The 23,024-nt window shown below is 37.7% G+C and overlaps 1 protein-coding gene across 1 annotated transcript in view; it reads left to right on the top strand.

Annotated features, from left to right (window-relative positions):
* Window positions 1-18,247, top strand: part of LOC124798717 (protein grainyhead) — a 217,372-nt gene extending 199,125 nt beyond the window's left edge. Inside the window, exons 9-14 of the mRNA XM_047262244.1 lie at window positions 7,467-7,646; window positions 9,414-9,466; window positions 9,553-9,684; window positions 12,247-12,442; window positions 15,061-15,125; window positions 15,490-18,247. Coding sequence (XP_047118200.1) covers window positions 7,467-7,646; window positions 9,414-9,466; window positions 9,553-9,684; window positions 12,247-12,442; window positions 15,061-15,125; window positions 15,490-15,619 — 756 coding nt within the window. The 3' untranslated portion in view covers window positions 15,620-18,247. The remainder of the gene's footprint in view (window positions 1-7,466; window positions 7,647-9,413; window positions 9,467-9,552; window positions 9,685-12,246; window positions 12,443-15,060; window positions 15,126-15,489) is intronic.
* Window positions 18,248-23,024: the final 4,777 nt, after the last annotated feature.

The following is a 23,024-nucleotide window of genomic DNA, read 5'->3' as shown; positions in this document are numbered from 1 at the left end:
AAACTGGACCATAAATGCAGAAAATTCTAATGATCCAGACGTCGCACGATTTGAATTATTCGCCTAGTACCGGTGCTTTCTATGTACTTTGTTGACCATTAAGATATCCTTTCGGTCGTGTGACCCTGTAAATAAAACTTCCTCCAAGCAAGCCATTTCAGTTCACAGCTTCTTTTGCGAATGCTGTTAGGAACGGACACAACAAGGCAAAAGATTGCGTGGCAAGCTACGCGCATCAGGCCATCGTCGTTAAAGTTTACAGCACCGAAGGGGTTTATTGTTTTATAACGATAGGTGCAGCATCCCCGTTGCTCTCTCAGGAATGCTCGTTACGGTGCGAATTTAGTAACAGCCTAAGAACAGTTTTCGCGGCGTTGTACTCAAACAGGTTTTCGTTCGCGTTGATATTTTGATGACGAAGACGCATTCTGTGTTTACTGAGGACTGTTAAACACCCACGTAGGAGGCCTTCGGCTCTGTAATCAGTGCGCCAGTAAAGTGTTTCTGGTTACTAATTAAGCGTTATATTCGGGGTGAGACTATAGTTACTGAAAGCGTGGTAATTTCTTCGATTTCTCCGCTTTCGTTAGCGACCGATGTTTTATCATTTAACAAAGCCCCTATCTCCGGACAGCTTCAGTCCCATTTTAATGAGAGTATGCGAAGAACAAACTAACTCCTGCAGCACATTTATCTTGTTTCTGTTCAGCACGGATCCTCGACTTGGAGGGCAAACGAACAATGCCTCGGAATCAGTCGATCCCCGCAGGTCTGTTTTGCCATTCCTCAATTAATAGACATAGTTAAGTCCGCACAAGACAAAAAAGAAATAGATCCTGGTTTAAGTTTCACTCATGACAGTTTCAAATGTGCGACTGTGTATATCTGTGCCTTCTTCAGAGAATACTATGTTACTAGAGATATCTCTGTTGATCCACTGTAATTGATAAGTTACTAGAGATACATCTGCAATCGTCCATTGGCATGTTTTATCCTCTAGCACATAAGAATTAATTGAATGAACTAGTTGTAAAATGATACCAATAAGCATCCTATCGGCTTCGTAAATTAAGAGATTTAGAGAGCTTAATGTTTTCATCCGATGAACAAATAATCTTCAGCTATGTTTTACACATTCAATTCAACAAGAAATGGCTGACACATTTGAGACTTAACTCATGACTTTGGTCCACAGTCCAATGACAAGCGCATGGTCTATCTTGATAGCTACGTATTGAAGAGGAAAAGTACGTCCATCTTAGAAATTCTAACCTTCCAGTCTAGGGTCATAGACTAGCGCCGTTATTCGGAAGACCGGGCTGAACAAAAACTGAAAGGAAAACTAATTGTGATTCTAACAGATTCTACACTTGGTAACCGCTTAACGTGCACAGTTACTTCACGACACCCATCTGCTGATAAAAACGCTAAATTATTTATTTCCCTTTTGGTTCCAGAATCGAGGGAAATGGCGCACTGTTCAAAGAAATGGACACTCATTCGGGACGTGTAAGATTGCAATCCAGATTTAGGTTTTCCACCGATATCTTATACCTCTTCAGGCACATGCCAGGATGGTTCTTTCCGAACAGCCATTGCCACATCTTGATCCATTATTATTCCGTTCTACTAACTTTACCGAGCGGGGTGGCGCAGTGGTTAGCACACTGGACTCGCATTCGGGAGGACGACGGTTGAAACCCGTTTCCGGCCATTCTGATTTAGGTTTTCCGTGATTTCCCTAAATAGCTTCAGGCAAATGCCGGGATGGTTCCTATGAAAGGCCACGGCCGATTTCCTTCCCCATCCTTCCCTAATCCGAGCTTGTGCTCCGTCTCTAATGACCTCGTTGTCGACGGGACGTTAAACACTAATCTCCTCCTCCTACTACTAACTTGATCGTCAACTTATTATTAAAACTTAAGCTTTTCTCTTTTGATGGTAAGTACTAGGAAGAAAGACAACCACACTGTAAGTAACTTTACAGCAGCTGTCTCACGCACGAAGTTTTCCATCTGTCTTCTGTAAACACTGAAGTTTACAGCAGCTGCCTCACGCACCAAGTTTTCCATCTGTCTTCTGTAAACATTGACAAGTCTATATTTGTTAAACTGTGCAGGTTAAAATAAACAAAGCACCTCTTTCATCTGCCGAAGTGATAGCAAAGAGAAAATGTATTAGGGTGTTGGTTCAAGTTAGTTTCATGATGTTCCGAAACAATGAAACTAGGAATTGAGAAATCTTACGTTCTAATGAAGTAGTAATTTTCTGGTTGGGAACGTCGACAGAGCATGCACATTAGAGTGGTTTCAGATTCAGAGAGATGAGGGAGCTATTCTCTCTCTCTCTCTCTCTCTATCTATCTATCTCTCTCTCTTTCTCTCTCCCGTTTTTTATATAATATCTTCTAACAAGAGACGCACACAGCGCGGCTATATGTATGGTATGAATCACAGGAATGCTGATTTCAGGGACCTCCATTGTTCGTCACGTGTGTCTGAGGAGAATTCCTGTCGGCGCGGGAATGTAATTAACTTAATAGCCCTTTGTAATAAATTGTTTGGGACCGACAATTTTTGTCGTACTTTCTCCACTACCAGTGCAAGCAAGCAAGCATAGGATAGGTAGGGATGGGAGAGGGGGGGGGGGGGGGGTTGGGGGAGGAGGGGCGCGGGCGAGTGGAGTATCAGGTGCGGTTTCCCCAAATAATTCCGGAGTAAAGAGACATGTTTAGTGGCGAAGCGCGGAGAAATCAGATAAACAGCGGCGTACTGCCGGGGGAAACGTGGCGGCTCGCGAAGGAAACGAGGGAAATTAAAAATGCTGTTTACTGGCCTGCCGGCGCCCATTGTCCGAAGGTGGTAGCGGCCGGCCGCCCGCTTCTCAGACTTCATGCTGCGGCCACTAACCGGAGGAACAGAGCATTCTCCTGAGAGGAGGGTGCCACGACTGTTGGCGACCCGATGGCAGTAAGCGATAACAGCTCTCCGAGAGGATGCGGCAGGACAAAGAGGTAGCGACGCTTAACCGCACCGATTCCAGATCAGTGGTTCCCAACATGGAGGTATTCACCCCTGAAAAGGTAAAACAAACTTCCGCAAGGGTAGAAACCAAAAGACTTCCCTTGTGTCTCGGTCACGAAGCTATTTTTAAAAGAGCATTATTGATATCTAAATGTTCAAGAGATGATCCAGAATGTTTTTAAGAAGAAAAAAAGGGTGTGCAAGGTTTGTCCCGGACACCTTGACTCTTGAGCATAATCTACTACGCTTGCACGCCAGCCGCGACTTGACTGAAACGCAAATCGCAGACAATTCTTTTCTGGGAAAAAATCATCACGGGCGACGAGACTTGACGTCATCAATATGAACATTCCACAAATCGGCGGAGTTCAGATATTCACATGCAGCGTCAATGCTTTGACGACACAGCCTACTGTCAAAGAACGACTTTTCTGACAGGTTCACATGGTTGTATGAGCGTTTTGTGTGATGTACTCAAGTGAGGAGAGACTATGTAACACACTTGAAGTATTGAAATCACCATCTTATTTTTTCTCTGGTTTTTATTAGTCTAGTCTTAAAACTTTTTGGACTGACGGGGGTATCATCTACGGAGAAACGATTGACTGATTTACATAAAAGACGAATAAAAAATCATTTATATTAAGCAAAGATTCAAATAGCTAGTCATAGACATTGAAACTGCTCCAAGCTGTGTCAGAACATATATCACATATACTATGAGAGAAAACTACTACCCATCTAAGGTCGCAGTTGAACGTCGTGGTCACACCGCAGTTATAATCCGGATACCATGCTTAGCAGGAGCTGTCGTGTCAACCAGTGGGGCCTTCCGAACACGCCCCTGAGACTGAATAACTCTGTCATTGGTTCCTCCCTCCTAGTTCTTCTCTTCCATCATTCTGTTTCCGAATTCTTCATTTGCGTGGCCATAGTATAAGAAAACAGACACCATCTCCCCTTCCAAGAAAACTTCAATAAAAAATGCATTATCACAAAGTAAACAGTTACTCAATGACTATATAAATATCGAAAACCAATATTTGGAGAGCTTTTCCATTCTTCACTCTCCTTTACTAAATCCCCCCCCCCCTACTTCATCATTTCATTTCACATCTTACCCCTAACATTTTTCTTCCAACTCACTCTTCATCCCATTACTATGCACTTACTGTCCAATGCTTCTCCCCTCGCCCCTCCCCAGCTACTCACCACACAACATTTAAACTCCTTCATATTTCTTACAAAGTATATAAATACACAGTAACATAATTAAATAGGAATAACACACATAAAATGAACTAGAGAGAGAAAAAAATACAAAGATCAAAGAAAAACTAGTGGCAATTTTGGCAACACGATACTCTAAACATCAGAAATGCATAGTTCTCCAAAGCAGCGTAAAATCAGACCACAGATATCAGTGTCTAACGAAGATTTTAGCGATAAACCAAGCAGAAATTACCGTAAGAAAAGCCAACAATTTGTTAACGAACTGTTCTTCGATCTACAAAACGAATCAGATTGTAAATATCTTTAATTACAGACTACTGATGATTCATTACTTCAATAAAGCCAAACGCGTCTGGTGAGAAAAACACGTATTTTCTTGTAGTTGTAACAACGGAACAAAAATACCCTCACAAATCTTTCCCGACTATTTGTACCTACGTTTCTTTTTATTATGAATAGTGCTGGGCTGAAAAACTCCACTGCCTGCATATTGTGGAGTGCAGTACCAAACCGTGCACAAGAACTGGTCGCTGAACAAGTCCAGTAAATCACGAATCACAAAACCAGAAGCGTTAAATTGCTTACTCTCAGACAGTTATTAAGGAACAATGAAGGGCAGTGAACGCTGCTTGAGGAACGCCCTGTGTTTCGCTTACTTTCCTCTTCTTTGTTTTTTTCTTTTTTTTTTCACCTTCAGAGTATCTTTCTCGCAGCAGCCAGCTTCTATCACCTCCCCTTCCGACCCCAAAACAATTATTGGCAGGTATCCGAGGGTATTATATGTAAAAGCAAAACGCCCGAGCACAAAAAAGCGATGGCTGAGATAAAGCGATCTCTCAGCGTGAGATCGAGCGCACAGCAAGTGGCGATTTCACGGGCAATTTGTTGTCCTGAGTACACGGAGAGCTGAATCGGCTCCGGCTTAATGAAGGCCGATGGTGCCTTATGAATTTTGGCCGACGGCTACCGTCATCACTTTAGATTTCTTACTTCCTAACCACCCCTAACACTTACCCACCGACTCTATCAACACGCTTGTTTCTTCTGTGTGTATGTGCATGTGTGTGTGTGTGTGTGTGTGTGTGTGTGTGTAATTTTTATTTCCGTTTGCTTTGCGCTTTGACTAGTCCACCGCATCGTGGCATAACAGTAACTCAGTCGAGAAAGCCGTTACGTCGCTTTACTAACCTTACAATTTGGCCCCACTGGGTCTCCTGTGGTTCATATCAAAATGATTTGGCATTTTGCCTCCATTATTAATTAGTTTCTCGGAATGTTCACAACTTTGGTTAAAAACAGTCAACTCAACTAGCATGCAATCTACTGAACTGTAGAAAAGGGAAATTGAGTATATCGTTTCACATCAAGGCCGACATAGTACAAACCTTTCAGTGATTATTGCAGTCGCACAGCAAGTTTCTAGCAGCAGCTTACATTTCAGTTCTAAAATGTGCTTAGATTAAAGTGTTTCTCACTTTTTTTAACTTGGTGTGAAAACCTAATCTGGTACCGGTAACGATGCTGACGTGGTGCGCTCCCGAAATCGTTGCACTAATAACAATGTAGTATTTCCCAACAAAATGCCCACGACCATAAAAACAAACAAGCGGAAACTGTGTTTTCGCTCTAAGAACTTCTGTAAGTTGAGATAGTCATTTTTTCTCAGTAAACGATTCAAACAACCCGAGAGATAAGCCGTCAACGGGATTGACACGAAAGCAAACCCTGTGTGGTGTGCTATAAAGTAATGTAAAAGTTGTTCATATTGTAGGTTTTCTTGTCAGTGAAATGTTTACCTGGCCATATTATGAGGAGGAGATGGCCGACTCCCATAGGCGGCTTAGCTACGGGCTAAGTGGAAGACAACAGAGCTTAAACTCTTATCTTCTGCCAATTACGTAATCCTTTACTAGCAGCTTTCTTTCTTTATCTTTTTTTTCAAAATTGACAGTTCAAAAATACATCCTGCAATTACTGCTTTATTATTGTCCTTCCAATAAAAATTGAAGGAAAGCACTGTTTCTGCCCGATTTTCAACCTCCATAGCATGGGCGTCCGCAGAAATTTTTCGGAGGGTTGTAAAATTCAATTTTTTATATAAATGTTTCGAGACATAACATTCAATGCGATCTAAATTTTATAGTTGGGGAGAGGGAGGGGGAGGGGAGAGAGATGGCGCCTTTGAACCCCCTTGCGAACACCTGTGCTCCGTAGTGGAACATTACCATTTGTGTGGTGCGCTATTTTCGGCTCTGTGTTACACACGAAAATGTGAATGGAACATGATACAGGGAGCATTATTATCATTACCGTTGCTGAGTCGTGAGTAAAACTTACACCATTCATTCTTAACTTCGTTTCCAGTCTCCGTATATAAAGAACAAACCCAGCGCGACCTATAAAATGCATGTTAATTGCAACAAATTATTTTGATCGATATGCGACTCACTACTGAATGCGTAAAAACTCTGCATAACGGAAGTTAAGTACAAGTTAACAACTTACCTCGTTTCGAACTAAAAGCTGAATTTTTAAATTCACTCACGTTTACAAGACTGCCTCTTTATTTAATAATTCACTTAATGAACAAATTGTATTATGTGAAATATTATCCATGTCGCTGTAAGCTGCATTTTTGCGTATTTCGATAGGGTTTATTCGCCAATCTGGTTTTCAACATGAAAATCAGGACAGTCTTCCTAAATTGGGACATGAAGCAACCATGTTCAGCATACGCACGTTATAGCATGTGCTGAATGTCGAAAGGCATAATGAATGTGGACTGCTCTCTTTTGGGTGCACCTGGGATAAAGGGAAAACTTTTAGGGTTTAACGCCTAACGACAATGAGGTCATTAGGGATGGATCACAAGCTCGAATTGTTTCAAGGATGGGGAAAGATATCAGCTGTGGGCTTTCAAAGGAACCACAGGGAAATCATGGATGTGAGGTGCGGATTAGAAATGTCGTCCTCCAAACCGTGCTAATCACCGCACCACTTCTCTCAGCATGGTTTTTGGAGTTGTGTCCGACTTGAGTAGCATCCATCTTAGTTCAATGTGTTCAGTACAGGATGTTCTGTATCTACTAGTAAGGCATGATCACCAAAACATTGATCAATACTTATAATGTCTTTTAGCATAGCCAAATTGTGCCTGACAGCTGAAGCCCTGTCCACACTAATGGCAATGATCATATTTCTTTCTCACAGGGTGCGGAAAGGAAGACGCGAGATGAGGAGCGGCGGGCTGCCAAACGCAAGATGACGGCAACCGGCCGCAAGAAGCTGGATGAGCTGTACCACCCACCCGCAGACCGTTCAGAGTTCTACAGCATGAGCGACCTTGCCAAGCCACCGGTGCTCTTCACACCTGCTGAAGACATTGACAAGGTAGGGTGTTACTATCACAGCTTTACTTCTGACTTAACACAGTTGCATTGCAGCAAGGTGCAGAGGAAGCACGTTTCCCAAATGAGTAGCACATTGTACAAATACCAGACTCTTCTCGATTTCTGTGTTACAACCACTGCATTGCCAAAACACATATATTTCATGTGGGTAGTGTACTGTAAGAGTACCCCTCTTCTGGCACCAAAACCACCTTATTATATCCACTGCAGCATCCAGATTAGTATGTCCATCTTTAATGCTGCTGGTGTATCTTCATTTCTATGTAAACTGGTGAAGCTTTTTCCCCTCTCTTCTCCACCAACTGACACCCCCATGGAGTTAGTAAAGTATAACACTACTCACTGTAGAAGCTCCTACATTGCTGAGGATATACTTTGTAGCGAAAAAAAGCCTCACCCATCTGAAACTGTAGTCAAAGTTTGTTCAAGAGTCCATCTCGTGTAGAATCATCTAGCTATAGACTTGTTCCTCCTCCACTGTATGCCACACTCTAAAACACCCTCACAAGTGTACTTCAAGCTACACTGGTATAGGTTTTACAGAGAATGGTAGTCCACTCTTGACAAAGAGAGGTAATTCCCTTTTAGTGCAACATGAGAAGCAGAATGTCAAGTGACACAATGTCTGTACTGGATTGCACCAAGGATCAGTATGTATATAATTGTACTACTAGTGTACTGTACTGTCACTGGTTCCTCTACAGTATTCAATCGCAATATGTTCTTCAATTGAGAAGCCTTCCAGATGTGAACTCTGTACATAAATAAATTTGTTATTATCAAAATGCTTCACAGCAGCTGAAATTGAACTTCATCAAAAGCTTTAATGGCCCATCAGCAGTGAGGTTAGTACAGATGGAGCACAAGGTTGAATTGTACAAGGATAGGAAAGGCAATTGGCAGAGTACTTTATGAGGGACATGCCCCAGCCTTTGCCTTGATTGATTTAAGAAAACTATGAAAAATCTATATATGTGTGGCTGGTTGGGGATTTGAATCTCACTTCTCCTGAACACAAATACAGCCTCTTAACCACTGCACTAACTCAGTTGGTGCAAACTTCATCGTGTTTATGGACAAAGCATGACTGAAGGTGTGTGTTTATGATTCACACGTTGAAAAATAAAGTGAAAACCTTTGTGGCAATGTACTAAATGGTATGATATCAGCAACAAATGATGACATTACTGCATGCAGAAAAAATGATGTAAGGAATGTGTGAAGCTTTTGCAGAAATTTAGATATGAAACACTTATGTTCACGAATTTCCTCCATATCGTTCTCAGTCCATATGGAACACACAAAACTTTAGAACATTAGGTACACTCAGTAGCTACACTCTGAAGTATATAACTACAGAAAGTTCACAATGAATGTATATTGCTGACTGCTTAATAGAAAATAGGGGCTCACTGAATCTAATTAATGGGAAACACTAAGAACATGTTTTATGATTTAAAAACATTTGGAAGACATGTTGAAAAACTATTTGACACTATTTCAAAATGCAGAAACAATCTGACACAGCGCAAACATTAAGTTAAAAAAAATTTTTCTTACTCTAGCTTATATGTGAACACTGTCTTGAGTCAAATCTTATTCAACTTCATAATGGTATTTTAACATGATTATGTACTATCTATGATCCAGAATGGTTCTGAAATATTTCAAGGATAACAACTGTCACTAATGATAACACTTATTCTGTCCATATGCTATGTGTATTAACATGAACTCTCTTTTTCAGCTGGCCTCAATCGAGTTGGGTGGCTTCTACAACCACGACACAGATGGCTCAAGGTAAGTGCAAGAAAGCTTGTGGTTGTCTGTGCATGTGCTGCTGGCTGTTGTGTGGGGTGTTAACTTGTGAACTCTGTGTGCTTTAGCCTGTCGAATGGTGAGGCAGGTTCCCAGCACGGGCTTGGGAAGCAGAGCTCGCCCTTCCTCCTGCACCCGAGCAAACCGAGCACCACGCCGACTCTCAAGTTCCACAACCACTTCCCTCCGGATGCACCTGGGTAAGGCTCAGGGGACCCTGCTTTGCACGACAATGCCTATTGCTGCTGCTGCTGCTGCTGCTGCTGCTGCTATTGCTGCACCTTCCTGGGGATAGAACACACACTCCATTGCAATTTCTGCCTGTGCTTGCGATCAAAAATTTGGCTGTTTCTATCCAAACGGCCTGCATCTCCAGTGGTTGTTTCTAACTACACAACAGCAAAATCCTACACAACTGCCTGGGAAAGGAAGCAGTGCAGTATATGTGCACCTTCTGGATATATGTTTGATATTCGTTGTGGTTTTGGTGCAATTTTTCATGAAGTGAAGTGTTGAAAATAATGTAGAGAATCACTTCTTTGGAAGCTATGATGACATTGGTAGGTGATTCTTAATCACATAGGAATATCTAAAAACATATAATCATCTGAGGGAACACCAGAAATGAGAACAATCAAACTATATACATTCTATGTAAGAAATTCTAAGTGGCAAGTTCTGTAATTTACTTGCCACATAAAAATTAAATACAGAATTAGCCACTGTACTTGTTAATTTGTTTTTGCCATTTGTGTGCACAACACAGGCTCAGTTTTGGAACATTCTGACTAAATTTTTCCTATCGTCATCACACAGTTACATATGATACTGCATGTTCTGATACACTTTTTGGGTTTTTGATTTTATGGTCATGTACATTCTGCTACATTCTTATACAACTTAATGAGTTTACTTCTGCTTTCTGCTTGAAATTGGCCTTTTAGCAGATGACACATTGGTATTCTGATTTATCTTCTTTTTCTCAATTTTCTTTGTCAGGATACTGGTAACCCTTATTTATCTTTTATCTTTTATCTTGCTATCCTGTCACTTCAGTGGTTATGGATTTCAAGCTGACCAATAGTCTGTGATCTGCATGGAGAACACATTTGGGAAAAAATAGTTTAAGAAAGGGAAATCCATTTTCTTACCATCCAGGATCAGTAGTATTTAGAGTAGCTCTAATTACTGAAATCAGATATTTTTGCATGACAACTAATGTTGTTGCATAATTGCACATTATGTAGTATCCTAGTCTGCAAGCCGCATAAAAACAGTCCAGGGGTATGATACAGGCATTAGGAACAGTGTAGGGTGTTTTCTGTTTTCTATATTGTATTTTATTTGTCATGTTCAATAAAGTGGAAAAAAATCTGTTTTGTCCAGCTGTTTAAAGCAAAACCTAACAGTTCACTTTGATCCAAAAATGCTCTTTTATAGAAGGAAGTATATTGTAGATTCTGGAGGTCGGATATGTCACAGAACAGAAAAGCGGCCAGATGCATAAAAAGCATTAATTTTATTTCCAGTTGTCAATTCACTATTTCCATAATGTAAATTATTCAGTAAGATGTGTCAGATGATTGCTTAAGTTGCTGTGTTATTGAGGTAATACAAAGGAAATAAGATTGCAATGAATAACAGTGGAAATCAGCTTTCTATTCCAGTTCAACACAAAAAGCTTCTTTTGGGTTCAGAAGAAATACAAATTTTTACAAAACAATGCAAGACAATGTCAGTGACATCACTTAGAACAGTTACAAGAATGTATACCTCTAAGTGTTGTAACAAATAAATGGAATCATAATTGTTATCCTAGGCAAGATGGAAAAAAGCAAGAACAATAGATAATAGATTTCAGTAAAAAGGACAAATTAAAGAAGAGACAAAAATGTGAAGTTTGTAATCAATGTACTGCATGTCACACATGCAGCAGAACGATTGCAGGGCTCAATCTTAAAGGCAAGGGAAAAATATATGGAGACTGAAAGGTAGTAACACTATCCAAAATACTACATCTATTTTTCACAACATTTGTTTACCAAACTGTATGACAGAAAGTTAACAGTTTTATAAATAATTCCAAGGTAAACCAGAAGAGGACTGAATGATAACCGACCAACCACAACTTCGTATGTAGTGTGTGTGTTGACCAGTCGTATTGTTGTGTGCTCTTCACTCCAGCAACTGGTTTAAGCCAACTCTCAGCACTAGCCTATGTTGCAAAAGCATCTTCCACTCTGCATAACTGCTGCAACCTACATCCTTATGAACCTGTTTACTATGTTCAAACCATGCTCTTCCTCTACAGTTTTTATCCACCATTGGCAAATTGGTGATTTCTTGATGCCTCAGGAAACTCCTACTAAACAGTCCCTTCTTTCAATAAAATTGTGCCATAAATTTCTTTTTTCCAAAACTAGAATTAAAGGAATAGTACAAACATACTCCTATAGAGTGAAAAAACAGTAAACAAATTTATAGATGATCTCTGTTTCTGAAGTGAATGCTGTTTTCCCTACTTGAAATTTTGAGAAACCTTACAATGTCGTAAAAAGATAATGTTTTTGGATCTTGGACCTATCTGCTTATGTTTAGGAAGTCTTCATCTCCTTCAGTACAACTTACCTAGTACATATTCTATGATGATCTGTTTTTGCTGAAAAACATGTGCCCACTACAAACATGTGTATCTCCCATTGCTAACCTATTTCTGCTTTAAAAAATGTGCTCATTGGGAAATCTGTGTGATTCTGTTGCAGTGACAAGAAGGATGTAATGGATGGAGGAATGTCAACAGATGGCAGTGTGTTCTCAAATCCTCCTCTGAAGAGGCCCAAGCTGATGGCAGGTCCACCACTCAATGAAAGAGTCATGTTGTATGTGAGGCAGGACAATGAAGATGTCTACACACCACTACATGTTGTCCCTCCTACCACCTCTGGTCTACTTAATGCAGTTAGTACCAATCATTGTGCAAATTATTCTTGGGCTTCTACAGAACCAGAGTGGACACATGCACTAATATATGGCAACAGCCAGTGAGTTCCAGTTGCTCTGTGGTGTTGCTCAAAGAGTTATTTATCTTCTTAAGTGTTGCTAAATTATATATGGACACCAGACCTAGCATTCAGAAATTTCATAATAAGATTGTGCAAGCTGTTTGATTAATTGCTCAGATATCATTACTTTTTCATACACATGCTGGAACATAATTTTTCACAAGTCAGGTCCACTGTGTTTCTGAAACTGCCTTTACTTTTAAGTTCAAATGTTGTTTTGAAAATATTTCTACAAAATAGTAATCAAACAGTGTATATATTGTATTCTGTGTTTGAATATTTGTTGTTGTTGTGAAGGATTTCTGGCACACTATATTCAATGTATTTTGCTGTATCAAGAAGCCTGGTACAATAAAATAAATTCATTCAATACATACAAAACACGTAGAAAGCAGCTTATTAGAGACTGTTAATCCCAGTTTTCACTAATCTAATGTTCATTTAATATATTGATGCTATTGCAGTTTACAGCATCAGAAGAAACCATTCACATTTTACAGATGAAAGAGTATGAAATGCAAACTGGGTTTATTATCAAAAGTCTTGTTTAGACTGCTTGTTACAGACTATGTTAATGTCCCTCCTTACCTTGAATCACAATGATTTATAGAATTTGCTGCTACCTGCGTACCGTTTAGAATATTGGCATGTTTTGACACTCATAGAAAATTATTCATAAGCGTTCAGCAGCCATCATATCACTGGAGCATATTTTTAATGCAAGTTTAGTACCTGAACCAGTGAGTACTGTGGAATGGAGACCACTGTAAAAAGGAACTGCTTCTGTGGCTAACTTCAGTGGTGGCGCTTTGTATCGTGACAATGCATAATTTAGAAATTAGTTTTTTGCAGTACCAATAACCACTAAGAATATGCAAAAACGATACTCATATAGCTATTAATCTGGTCACTAACAATTATCAAGTCAAGTTTAAGGCTGTAAACATTTCCATTACTAAGTACTTGGACTAATAGAAGCAAGTTCAATGTGCAGTTATTTTACAGACAGTTATACAAAGACGTATAGTTATTAATATTTGAAATATGTAACAGGTTGAGTTGCCAAAAACATGGCTTGAGAATACAGAGATTATTGCATATAACCATCCTCCTCCTGATCAATAAATGTTTGCTATACATCACAATTTGTGAAGTACTTTTCATTATCTGCTTCATATTGCTTTTGACATTGCCATTAAGCCAAAACAAATACAAAAAATCTCTCTATATTGTATTAAACAGTAGAAAAATTAAAAAGAGAGAGGTAGATATTAAATCAACAGAGGCCTATGGAAGTATGATTTTTTTTTTTCATTTGTCACTTGGTCATAAAAAGAAAAACATAATGAAAGACAATATGTATTTTACAAAATTATTTATTTTTAATAGGCAATTTAAAGTACTAAATTGTTCCACTTTTATGATGACTTCATGGAAGATGTTACCATGTGCAACAATGACATCAAAGAAACACATGAAAATTGTCACAAATAAATGCAATCAAAACTATGTTTTGGTAATACAAGGCTTAAAATCCAGTTGACGATATGGACTTAGGGGCTATTTTAGAAGTGAAATATGAAGAAGGAAAATATAATGAAACTGAAAATGTTAATGAATATAGGTAAAAGCACAGAAGAGAAATCAGCATCTGCATATCAATCAAAAGCTTCCGTTATTCTTTTTCTTGGAATTTTAAGCAACTCTACATGACATAAATCACTGCATCAAAAACTAGAGACAATAGGAACATTCACAATCCATAAATGTACGATGTATTATAAAGAGAGTACTAATTCACAAACACACGACATGTAAAACTAACAGTACCTCCTTACATGTTTAGGGCATTTAACTACTCTTTTTCTTGAAATGTAGATATTGCACATCTAAACAAAATAAATATTTCTCTTTGTGACAAGATGATAAATGATAGAAACAGAAGGCCACAGAGTTTGCTTTACATTAGTGTCAATGCACAATGACTACTGTGTTCTTGCACATACTGAGACAGACACCCTATTGTATTAAACTGCGTTTATCTGCTTCACGTTGTAAGGAGGAACTTATTTTGTTGTGGCCAGGTTTCAGTATACAGCAAAAAACATTTTGTGTTCAATCAAGAAAACACTTCCATTTTAAAAGATTTAACAAAGAAAGAAACAAGAGTAAGGAAGTATCTCCTGACAACGTTCAGTTATTATCTATAGTTTGCCATTAGTCCAACAATCTAGTCATTCTGGTAAGTGCATACTTTTGTACCTTGCATGTGTATTGTATTAAATACTAACTTATAATATTACTGCATGCATTGTTTTACACTGTGGACACAGATAGAGGGTAAATGGTGTACAGGAGCACTTTAACAGCTTTAAAACAATATCTGTAATAGCAATTAATGTACAGTGAAGCACTCAATAAACATAAAGTTCTTACCATTTACAACCCACTTTCCCAAATATCACTGCAGTTTTAAGGTCCAGTTACTATTAATATGTTTTCCTTATTTTACAGATTGAGAATAAGTACAAAATTTCTACTTCAAGCATTAGTAACTTGTATCGAAAAAACAAAAAAGGGTAAGTTTGCTCAGAAAACAGTATTTTTGTTCTTACGTAGTTAAGATATAATTTCATATTTATCTTTGAGCTCAGGTAGTGAGATCACACTGACAGTCAACTCTTACACAAACTATTCTTCAAGTAGAAATTTTGGACAATCAGGAATTGCTAATGTAGAGTTTAAAGTGAATCATAAGTAACAAATGGCTTCTACTAACTGATCATTAACCAAGCATTTAAATTACTACCATATAGTGCACTGATGTATATACCTTTACTTTTAAAAAACAAGTTAACTAACTTATCTTTTTCTATAGTTAACTAATGCTCTGAAGTATTTGATTTTTCTGGTTAACTAAATGTGGGTCTTTTATTTTTACAGCATTATCGCCAAAATTGATGATGATATGCTAAAATATTATTGCAATGAAGATCTGTTTATAATGGAAATAAAGCAAGTGGATGGTGATGATTGCTTTGAAGTAACACTTGTGGAACTCATGGATCACTGATCCTCATCAGCAAAAAAATTCTTGATGAATTTTGCACATCAGTCAGCTTCATATGGACACTATGATGACAAAAGTGCATTTAGCTGAACTGTAGTTACTGTTATTTGTGGTGAAACAACATTATATCTTGTGTAATTCACAATGGAAAACAGGAAGTGAGTGACTTGTCTCATGCAAAAACAACAGTGAAATTTATTTATTTTAATTTCAGTACCTTTTCCCTTGAGTGAGGATTATGATAAACTGAGTAGACAAATAAATGAGCTCAGAGAAGACAGTGCATTTCATCGCGTGACTTAAGTGCTCAACACAACTGTGTTATCTGTGAGTGGACTTCTAAACTTGTAAGCATTTTACAAGCAGGAGAAATTATCAGAGAGTCACAAATACTTGTACAGTATGTTTGTGATTCTAGTTTACGAACTGTTAATAAATGAAAATCTGAGATCTAAGCAAATTGATGTAATTCACATTAACATCAGAATCTAGATATACTAATATTGTTGTAAGAGTGTTTATAATGAATGACCTGTTTCAGGGTTTGTTGATCTCAAACACTACAAAATTTTTTAAAAAATATGTTAATAAAATTACACAATTAATTGCTTAATCTGAAACTATGAGTACAAGATACATTTTATATCCAAAAAATAAACTGAACTCTCCTTTCAGTAAAATAAAAATAAAACAGTTGTTGCCATATTGGTTCATAAATTTCACTTTCATTTCTCTTTTTGACCTTAATTCATAAATGAATACCGTGAAAAAATTGTGATAGTATATGCTATGCAAATAGAAATGAGAATATATTGATGTCTCCTTAGCTGTATGATTTAGCAATTAAAAGAAACACATAACTTGAATTATATTCTGCATGTGTTACAGACTAACAACATTGTCTTCCATTGTAATTTTATTATAAAGTTTATCACCTTGTTAAATGTTATCTGTGGATAATTTTAATTAAATATTATAACTACTGTACAGTGAGTGTTAAAGTTCAGCTTTGCTAATTTATAATACTCCCTTTAAATTACATGGGAAAAGCAGAAACTACTCTTCTAATTTTGTTGTGTCAGCGAACTATTTTTTGATAATTCTTGACAAATAGATTTTGTCATGAATTATTAACAAATTGATTCTTCTAGGTAACACAAAGTCAAGAACAGACTGTTGGTAATGTGACCAATGAACTAGTTTATAACTGAAACATACGTAATTGGAATCGGATAGTAAATATCATTTACAAACAGAATGTTTTCCGAGTTTGAGAGAATGAACAGCGGTAAAAATTTTGCACAAAAATAACAATTTTGTGGTTATTTACTGTCAAATTGTACACTATAACATGCAGAATAAAATATTTCAGCTTAAGGTTCAATCCTTAACAGGTCATGTGAACTGTGTCTGTTGCATGTGTCGCCATAGTTCGTAATGAATGATGAAAAACAATTTAATAATTACTTAAAATAGCCAGAATCAAAACTAAAAATTAAAACTTTTATATTATTATGCAGAACATGTGTAAAACAAAAGCTTTAAAAGTTATAGCAGCATTAGTTTTTTCAGCTATTTCATGCCACTTAATAATATATTTGTCTTGCTTTGCCACTTTTCATACAGATAATTATAAATTTTACATGCTGACCATCAGTATTCATTTTAATACACATGAAAGGGTAGCTAACTGAAAAAATGGCTTAAATAACATTCATGCAAATTTTACCATCTCCCAAATTCAGAAGAGTCTTTTTTTTAATAGTTACTGCCAATATTTAAATCTTAGATTCATTACCTGCAATTTAAGTTTTTATTTTAATGAGGTATTAATTTATATTAGCAATTCTGTAGCCATATTTGAGTCTTGTAAGGCAGATTTTACATTTAATGTAAATTTCTACATTCTGTTACAAGTTAGGCATATTCAGAACACAATCTGTTGTAAATATTTCTTTTTCCTTTAAAACTATGATTCAAGGATAAGTAAATGAAGTGCCATTTTGATTTGGTGTTAAGTCAAGACTGTGCAATGCACAAAAGTGCAAGGACATGATGGTTGTTAGCTGCCAAGCAGCAGGTTTCACTGTCCATCCATATTATTCTGAACATGTACAAATTTTATAATCAGATTTGACTAATACATAATTTATGTTGTAGCTGTCATTTAGGCACAGTTTTAAAGAAAATCATTTTGCATAATTCACATCAAATTGTAAATCACTTCCAGTTGTTTTCACACAATGCATGACCCCCATACCCATAAATATTTTTGTACTGAAATGTGATAGCAAAGTAAAAGTGAGGACTGTGTGCTGTGACTTTTTAGATTTTTTTATGTATATGTGACCAAGTTGTACATGTTGTCAAATGTCTTTTTTATATATATTCAGTTATATTAAAGTAAGCTTAATGAAACCTGTGCTTTCTACATTTACATAATGTGTTCTAGAGTAAGGAACTTATTATTTAGTTTCAGATAAGAGAATCAAATATTAGAGCCATTCAGTATGGCTCACTGTGTATGAAATGTAATTACTTGTTATGGTATTGAGGAACACTTTGGTTGCTTTTTTATTGATAGTTGCTTTTGTACCAGATAAAGGTGCAAAATAAAGACTTTTTACTATTCATGAAAATTTCTGATTATGAAGTAACCTACCTCTGTGCCATTCAATTTTATGCCTCTACATCTGTTTTATCATGTTGTACCTGACAAGGGAAAATAGACAAGTAGTAAGTCCAGAAAGCCTGGGTGCAAATGATGGTGTTTCGTTTGTACCTAACATCAATACAATTTGTAATTTCTTATCAATTATCGAGTAAGATGGTGCAGGAGTTAACACACCAGACTCACATTCAAGAGGACTAGACTTCAAATCTCCATCAGTGGTTTCACTAGAAGGTGTAGAGCAAATGCCAGGAAGTGGCTTTGAAAAGACATAGCCTAGTTCTCTCTCCATATTGATCTAATCCAAGATTGTGTTCAGTCTCCAATGACACCATTATCAACAAGGTATTGAACACCTGACCAAATCATGCTTTTTCCACCTGAAGTGGCAGAATTGCAAAGTTACAAGTGCCCAGCTAGAAGAATTAATTACATAATTATAGAGCACTTTATTATCATATACATTATCAGGGAAGAAATTACTTTGAAAAAAGAAGCCACTGCTCTTACTCTTACACAACCTACCCAGCAGTTGGTTTTATTTGACCCTTCAACATTGATTTTTTTACAATTTATCTACCAAGAAATATTATTATTTTAATTAGTGAAGGACATCCTATAGTCAATGATATTACATACAGACATATAAAGATAGCTTTTAAAACTCAATAAGTCACAAAAATTTTGAACACCACAACAACGAAATTCCAAGTATATTCATGCATTGGATTTTGACTGGAATATCCTGAAATTCAAAGTTATCATGTAGTTTCTGAATAACTATGAAGTCTAACCGTATATTTCACAATTTTTTCTGTATAACTCTTGGAGGAGCTGGCCAGAACACAATGGATGTATTTATCTCTTACCAATGGTGAGAACTTGTCACTTAACTGAATAACTGTTGTCACTTTCAGTCTCTAATGAAGTAAATTCACATTCTTCTTCACTTTCAGGGCTACTAAATTTAGGGTCAAACTCAGGTTTACTGTAGCCATCTTGTTTTGAAAGCATTGCCTAAACAACAAAACAGGAGACAGGCTGAAAGCACGTGTTTTGCAACTGCGTATCCAAAGCTGCTCACAGTAATCAAAATACAACAGCCAGGCTACAAATGTGGGACCATATGCTCTCTAGTGGCCAAACACTTAAACTGTCAGTGCTGAAACAAATATAAATGGGGTTTTATTTTTCCAGAGGTCTGTTCTTTAGTTGTCAGAGTATACTCCATATTTTAAGTTTCTGTCAAAATAACAGAAACAAGGGTAATTCAGGATTTTATGTTGAAGGGTTAATACTTCCAATTTATGTGTAATTATTGTATGCACAGAACACTACCACCTGACTACACAGTGGAAAATTTAGAAGGTTCTTTAAGGTGAATATTTATGTGAAGCAAAATTTTTGAAAAGTATTATTTTATTTAGATTTGAGGATTTCCAGTTTGGTGTGTGATGCCTTTTGACAATCTATAAAAGAATTTTACATCATCATATAAAACTCATTTCTGTACCCTAGATAGGAATGTGTAGACTACATAGATATTATTTTAATTTCTAGGACTGTGATTGTGTATTTTGCAATTCATCCTAAATTTTTTCTTATAATTAACCACAAATGCCATTAGGGAGTTATTTCACTGCCATGTAAATATATAATATCCAAGGCCTCTGAAGAAAGTTCTGCAAGATGTTCAACTATCAATTTAACACAATATTCTCACTTTATACATCTGTAGAATAAAAACTATTTTGATCTTATCTGCATTGTCCTAGAAGATGCTACTGGGCAGTACTGAGTGAAATTATGCTACCGATTCTGTCTGCTGGATAATATATTGTGATATACATATATATAAACACAAAGCAAACAAAACCGAGCATTCTGGATAACTTATTTACATGCTGGTGCCAGCTCAGTTTGTTTTCCTTATGGGTGTGTAGGAATTCATTCAGTGTGTGGCCATTGATCTCTCTCTTGCTACCTGTATGTCATTTTTGATTGTTTGAAATTGCACAGTAAAAAAAAAAAAAAAAAAAAAAAAAAAAAAAAAAAAAAAAAAAAAAAAAAAATGGAAAGAAAGAAAAAAAGATTAGCAGTTCAGATACTACTAACCAATTACCAGCTTGTATCACTATTCTTCAGGCTATAATTTAGAAATATGTTTGGGCCTTTAATCAATGTATTTGAATCAATCACAAATGCAATAGTTTTTGACAATTCCTCATTCATGTAGATCAAAAACAAGAGTGAGCCAAGTATCAACCTTTGGATGATGCCATACTTTACTTTTTCATTCTCTAACCAGATTCCATCTGGGGAAGAAACACTTTAATTTACATAGCAAAATTTTGTGATCTACATAATCAATAGCATTGGCAAGGTCACAAAAAAATGCCAATTGGACAATTTTCTTGTTTAAATATACCATTGTTGTGTTTGTGAGAACATATATTACTTTCTCAGTAAAGAATCCTACATGAAAGCATAACTGAACAGTTGTTAAAAGGTTGTTATCAAAAATGCAATTCAATACTTTCTAAGCTACTAGTTCCCTACAAAAGTTTTAAGAACATGAGAAGGAAGGAGATGATCTATAAATAGGTAATTTTCTTATCTCCACTTCTATAAATGGATATTACTGGAACATATTTCAGTCTTTCAGGAAATACACCTTGACTCTGATTTATTACAATGATATCTCAATGAGGATGCTATCAAGACAGCACAAGGTTTCCAAACTTTGGATGCAATACCACCAAAGCCAGAAGAACTGCTGCTTTTGAGTGACCATGGTCTTTGTTCCTATCTAGCTGTTGAGCCAGCCAAATTGAAGTCTGTTGGCTGATGTGCAAAGTCTCTTTGAATAACTCTACGAGGGTTGGAACTTTTAACAGTGGCAACTATTTATTTACAGCTTGTACAAAATAGATATGTGTTTCAAAGTTTTACTGACCTTCAAAGTAGTTATCAGCATTGTATATAACCCATTGACGGTGGTGTGGAAGTCATAGGATACTCTTAGCAGTGCCAATTGTGTTGACAGTTCGAGCAGAGTGGTCTATTGCCCGATGAATTTGTAGCAGTTCTGAAGTGAATGCTGTGAAGTGTTTCCCCAGTTTAGAAATTGAGTTGAACTTACGAGGGCTTAAGTCAGGGGGGTGCAGTAGGTGGTATCGCACTTAGCAGCCCCATCAGTCAAACAAATCAGAAACAGCTTGCAGTGTATGTGCTTGAGCATTGTCTTGCAAAATGATGGTCAGGTCCTGCAGAAAGTGTCATCACTTCTGTCTCTATGCCGTTGATTTTTGGAACACAACCTATGACCAGGTTTTCAGTGGTATGGTTCAGGTGTCGTTCACACACACACACACACACACACACACACACACACACACACACACACACACAGAGAGAGAGAGAGAGAGAGAGAGAGAGAGAGAGAGAGAGAGAGAGAGAGAGAGAAATGGCTCTGAGCACTATGGGACTTAACTTCTGAGGTCATCAGTCCCCTAGAACTTAGAACTACTTAAACCTTAAACCTAACTAACCTAAGGACATCACACACATCCACGCCCGAGGCAGGATTCAAACCTGCGACCATAGCGGTCATGCGGTTCCAGACCATAGCACCTAGAGCCGCTCGGCCAACCCGAAGAGAGAGAGAGATATATATATACAGGGTGTTTCAAAAATGACCAGTATATTTGAAACGGCAATAAAAACTAAACAAGCAGCGATAGAAATACACCGTTTGTTGCAATATGCTTGGGAAAACAGTACATTTTCAGGCAGACAAACTTTCGAAATTACAGTAGTTACAATTTTCAACAACAGATGGCGCTGCGGTCTGGGAAACTCTATAGTACGATATTTTCCACATATCCACCATGCGTAGCAATAATATGGCGTAGTCTCTGAATGAAATTACCCGAAACCTTTGACAACGTGTCTGGCGGAATGGCTTCACATGCAGATGAGATGTACTGCTTCAGCTGTTCAATTGTTTCTGGATTCTGGCGGTACACCTGGTCTTTCAAGTGTCCCCACAGAAAGAAGTCACAGGGGTTCATGTCTGGTGAATAGGGAGGCCAATCCTCCTGAATGTTTCAGATAGCCCAAAGCAATCACACGATCATCGAAATATTCATTCAGGAAATTAAAGACGTCGGCCGTGCGATGTGGCCGGGCACCATCTTGCATAAACCACGAGGTGTTCGCAGTGTCGTCTAAGGCAGTTTGTACCGCCACAAATTCACGAAGAATGTCCAGATAGCGTGATGCAGTAATCGTTTCGGATCTGAAAAATGGGCCAATGATTCCTTTGGAAGAAATGGCGGCCCAGACCAGTACTTTTTGAGGATGCAGGGATGATGGGACTGCAACATGGGGCTTTACGGTTCCCCATATGCACCAGTTCTCTTTATTGGCGAAGCCGTCCAGGTAAAAATAAGCTTCGTCAGTAAACCAAATGCTGCCCACATGCATATCGCCGTCATCAATCCTGTGCACTATATCGTTAGCGAATGTCTCTCGTGCAGCAATGGTAGCGGCGCTGAGGGGTTGCCGCGCTTGAATTTGGTATGGATAGAGGTGTAAACTCTGGCGCATGAGACGATACGTGGACGTTGGCGTCATTTGGACCGCAGCTGCAACACGGCGAACGGAAACCCGAGGCCGCTGTTGGATCACCTGCTGCACTAGCTGCGCGTTGCCCTCTGTGGTTGCCGTACGCGG

The sequence above is a fragment of the Schistocerca piceifrons genome, chromosome 5 (genome assembly GCF_021461385.2).
Source record: "Schistocerca piceifrons isolate TAMUIC-IGC-003096 chromosome 5, iqSchPice1.1, whole genome shotgun sequence".
Classification (NCBI taxonomy): Eukaryota; Metazoa; Arthropoda; class Insecta; order Orthoptera; family Acrididae; genus Schistocerca; species Schistocerca piceifrons.
Note: the sequence above shows the minus strand (reverse complement) of the source record. Positions and strands in the feature narration are given on the sequence as shown.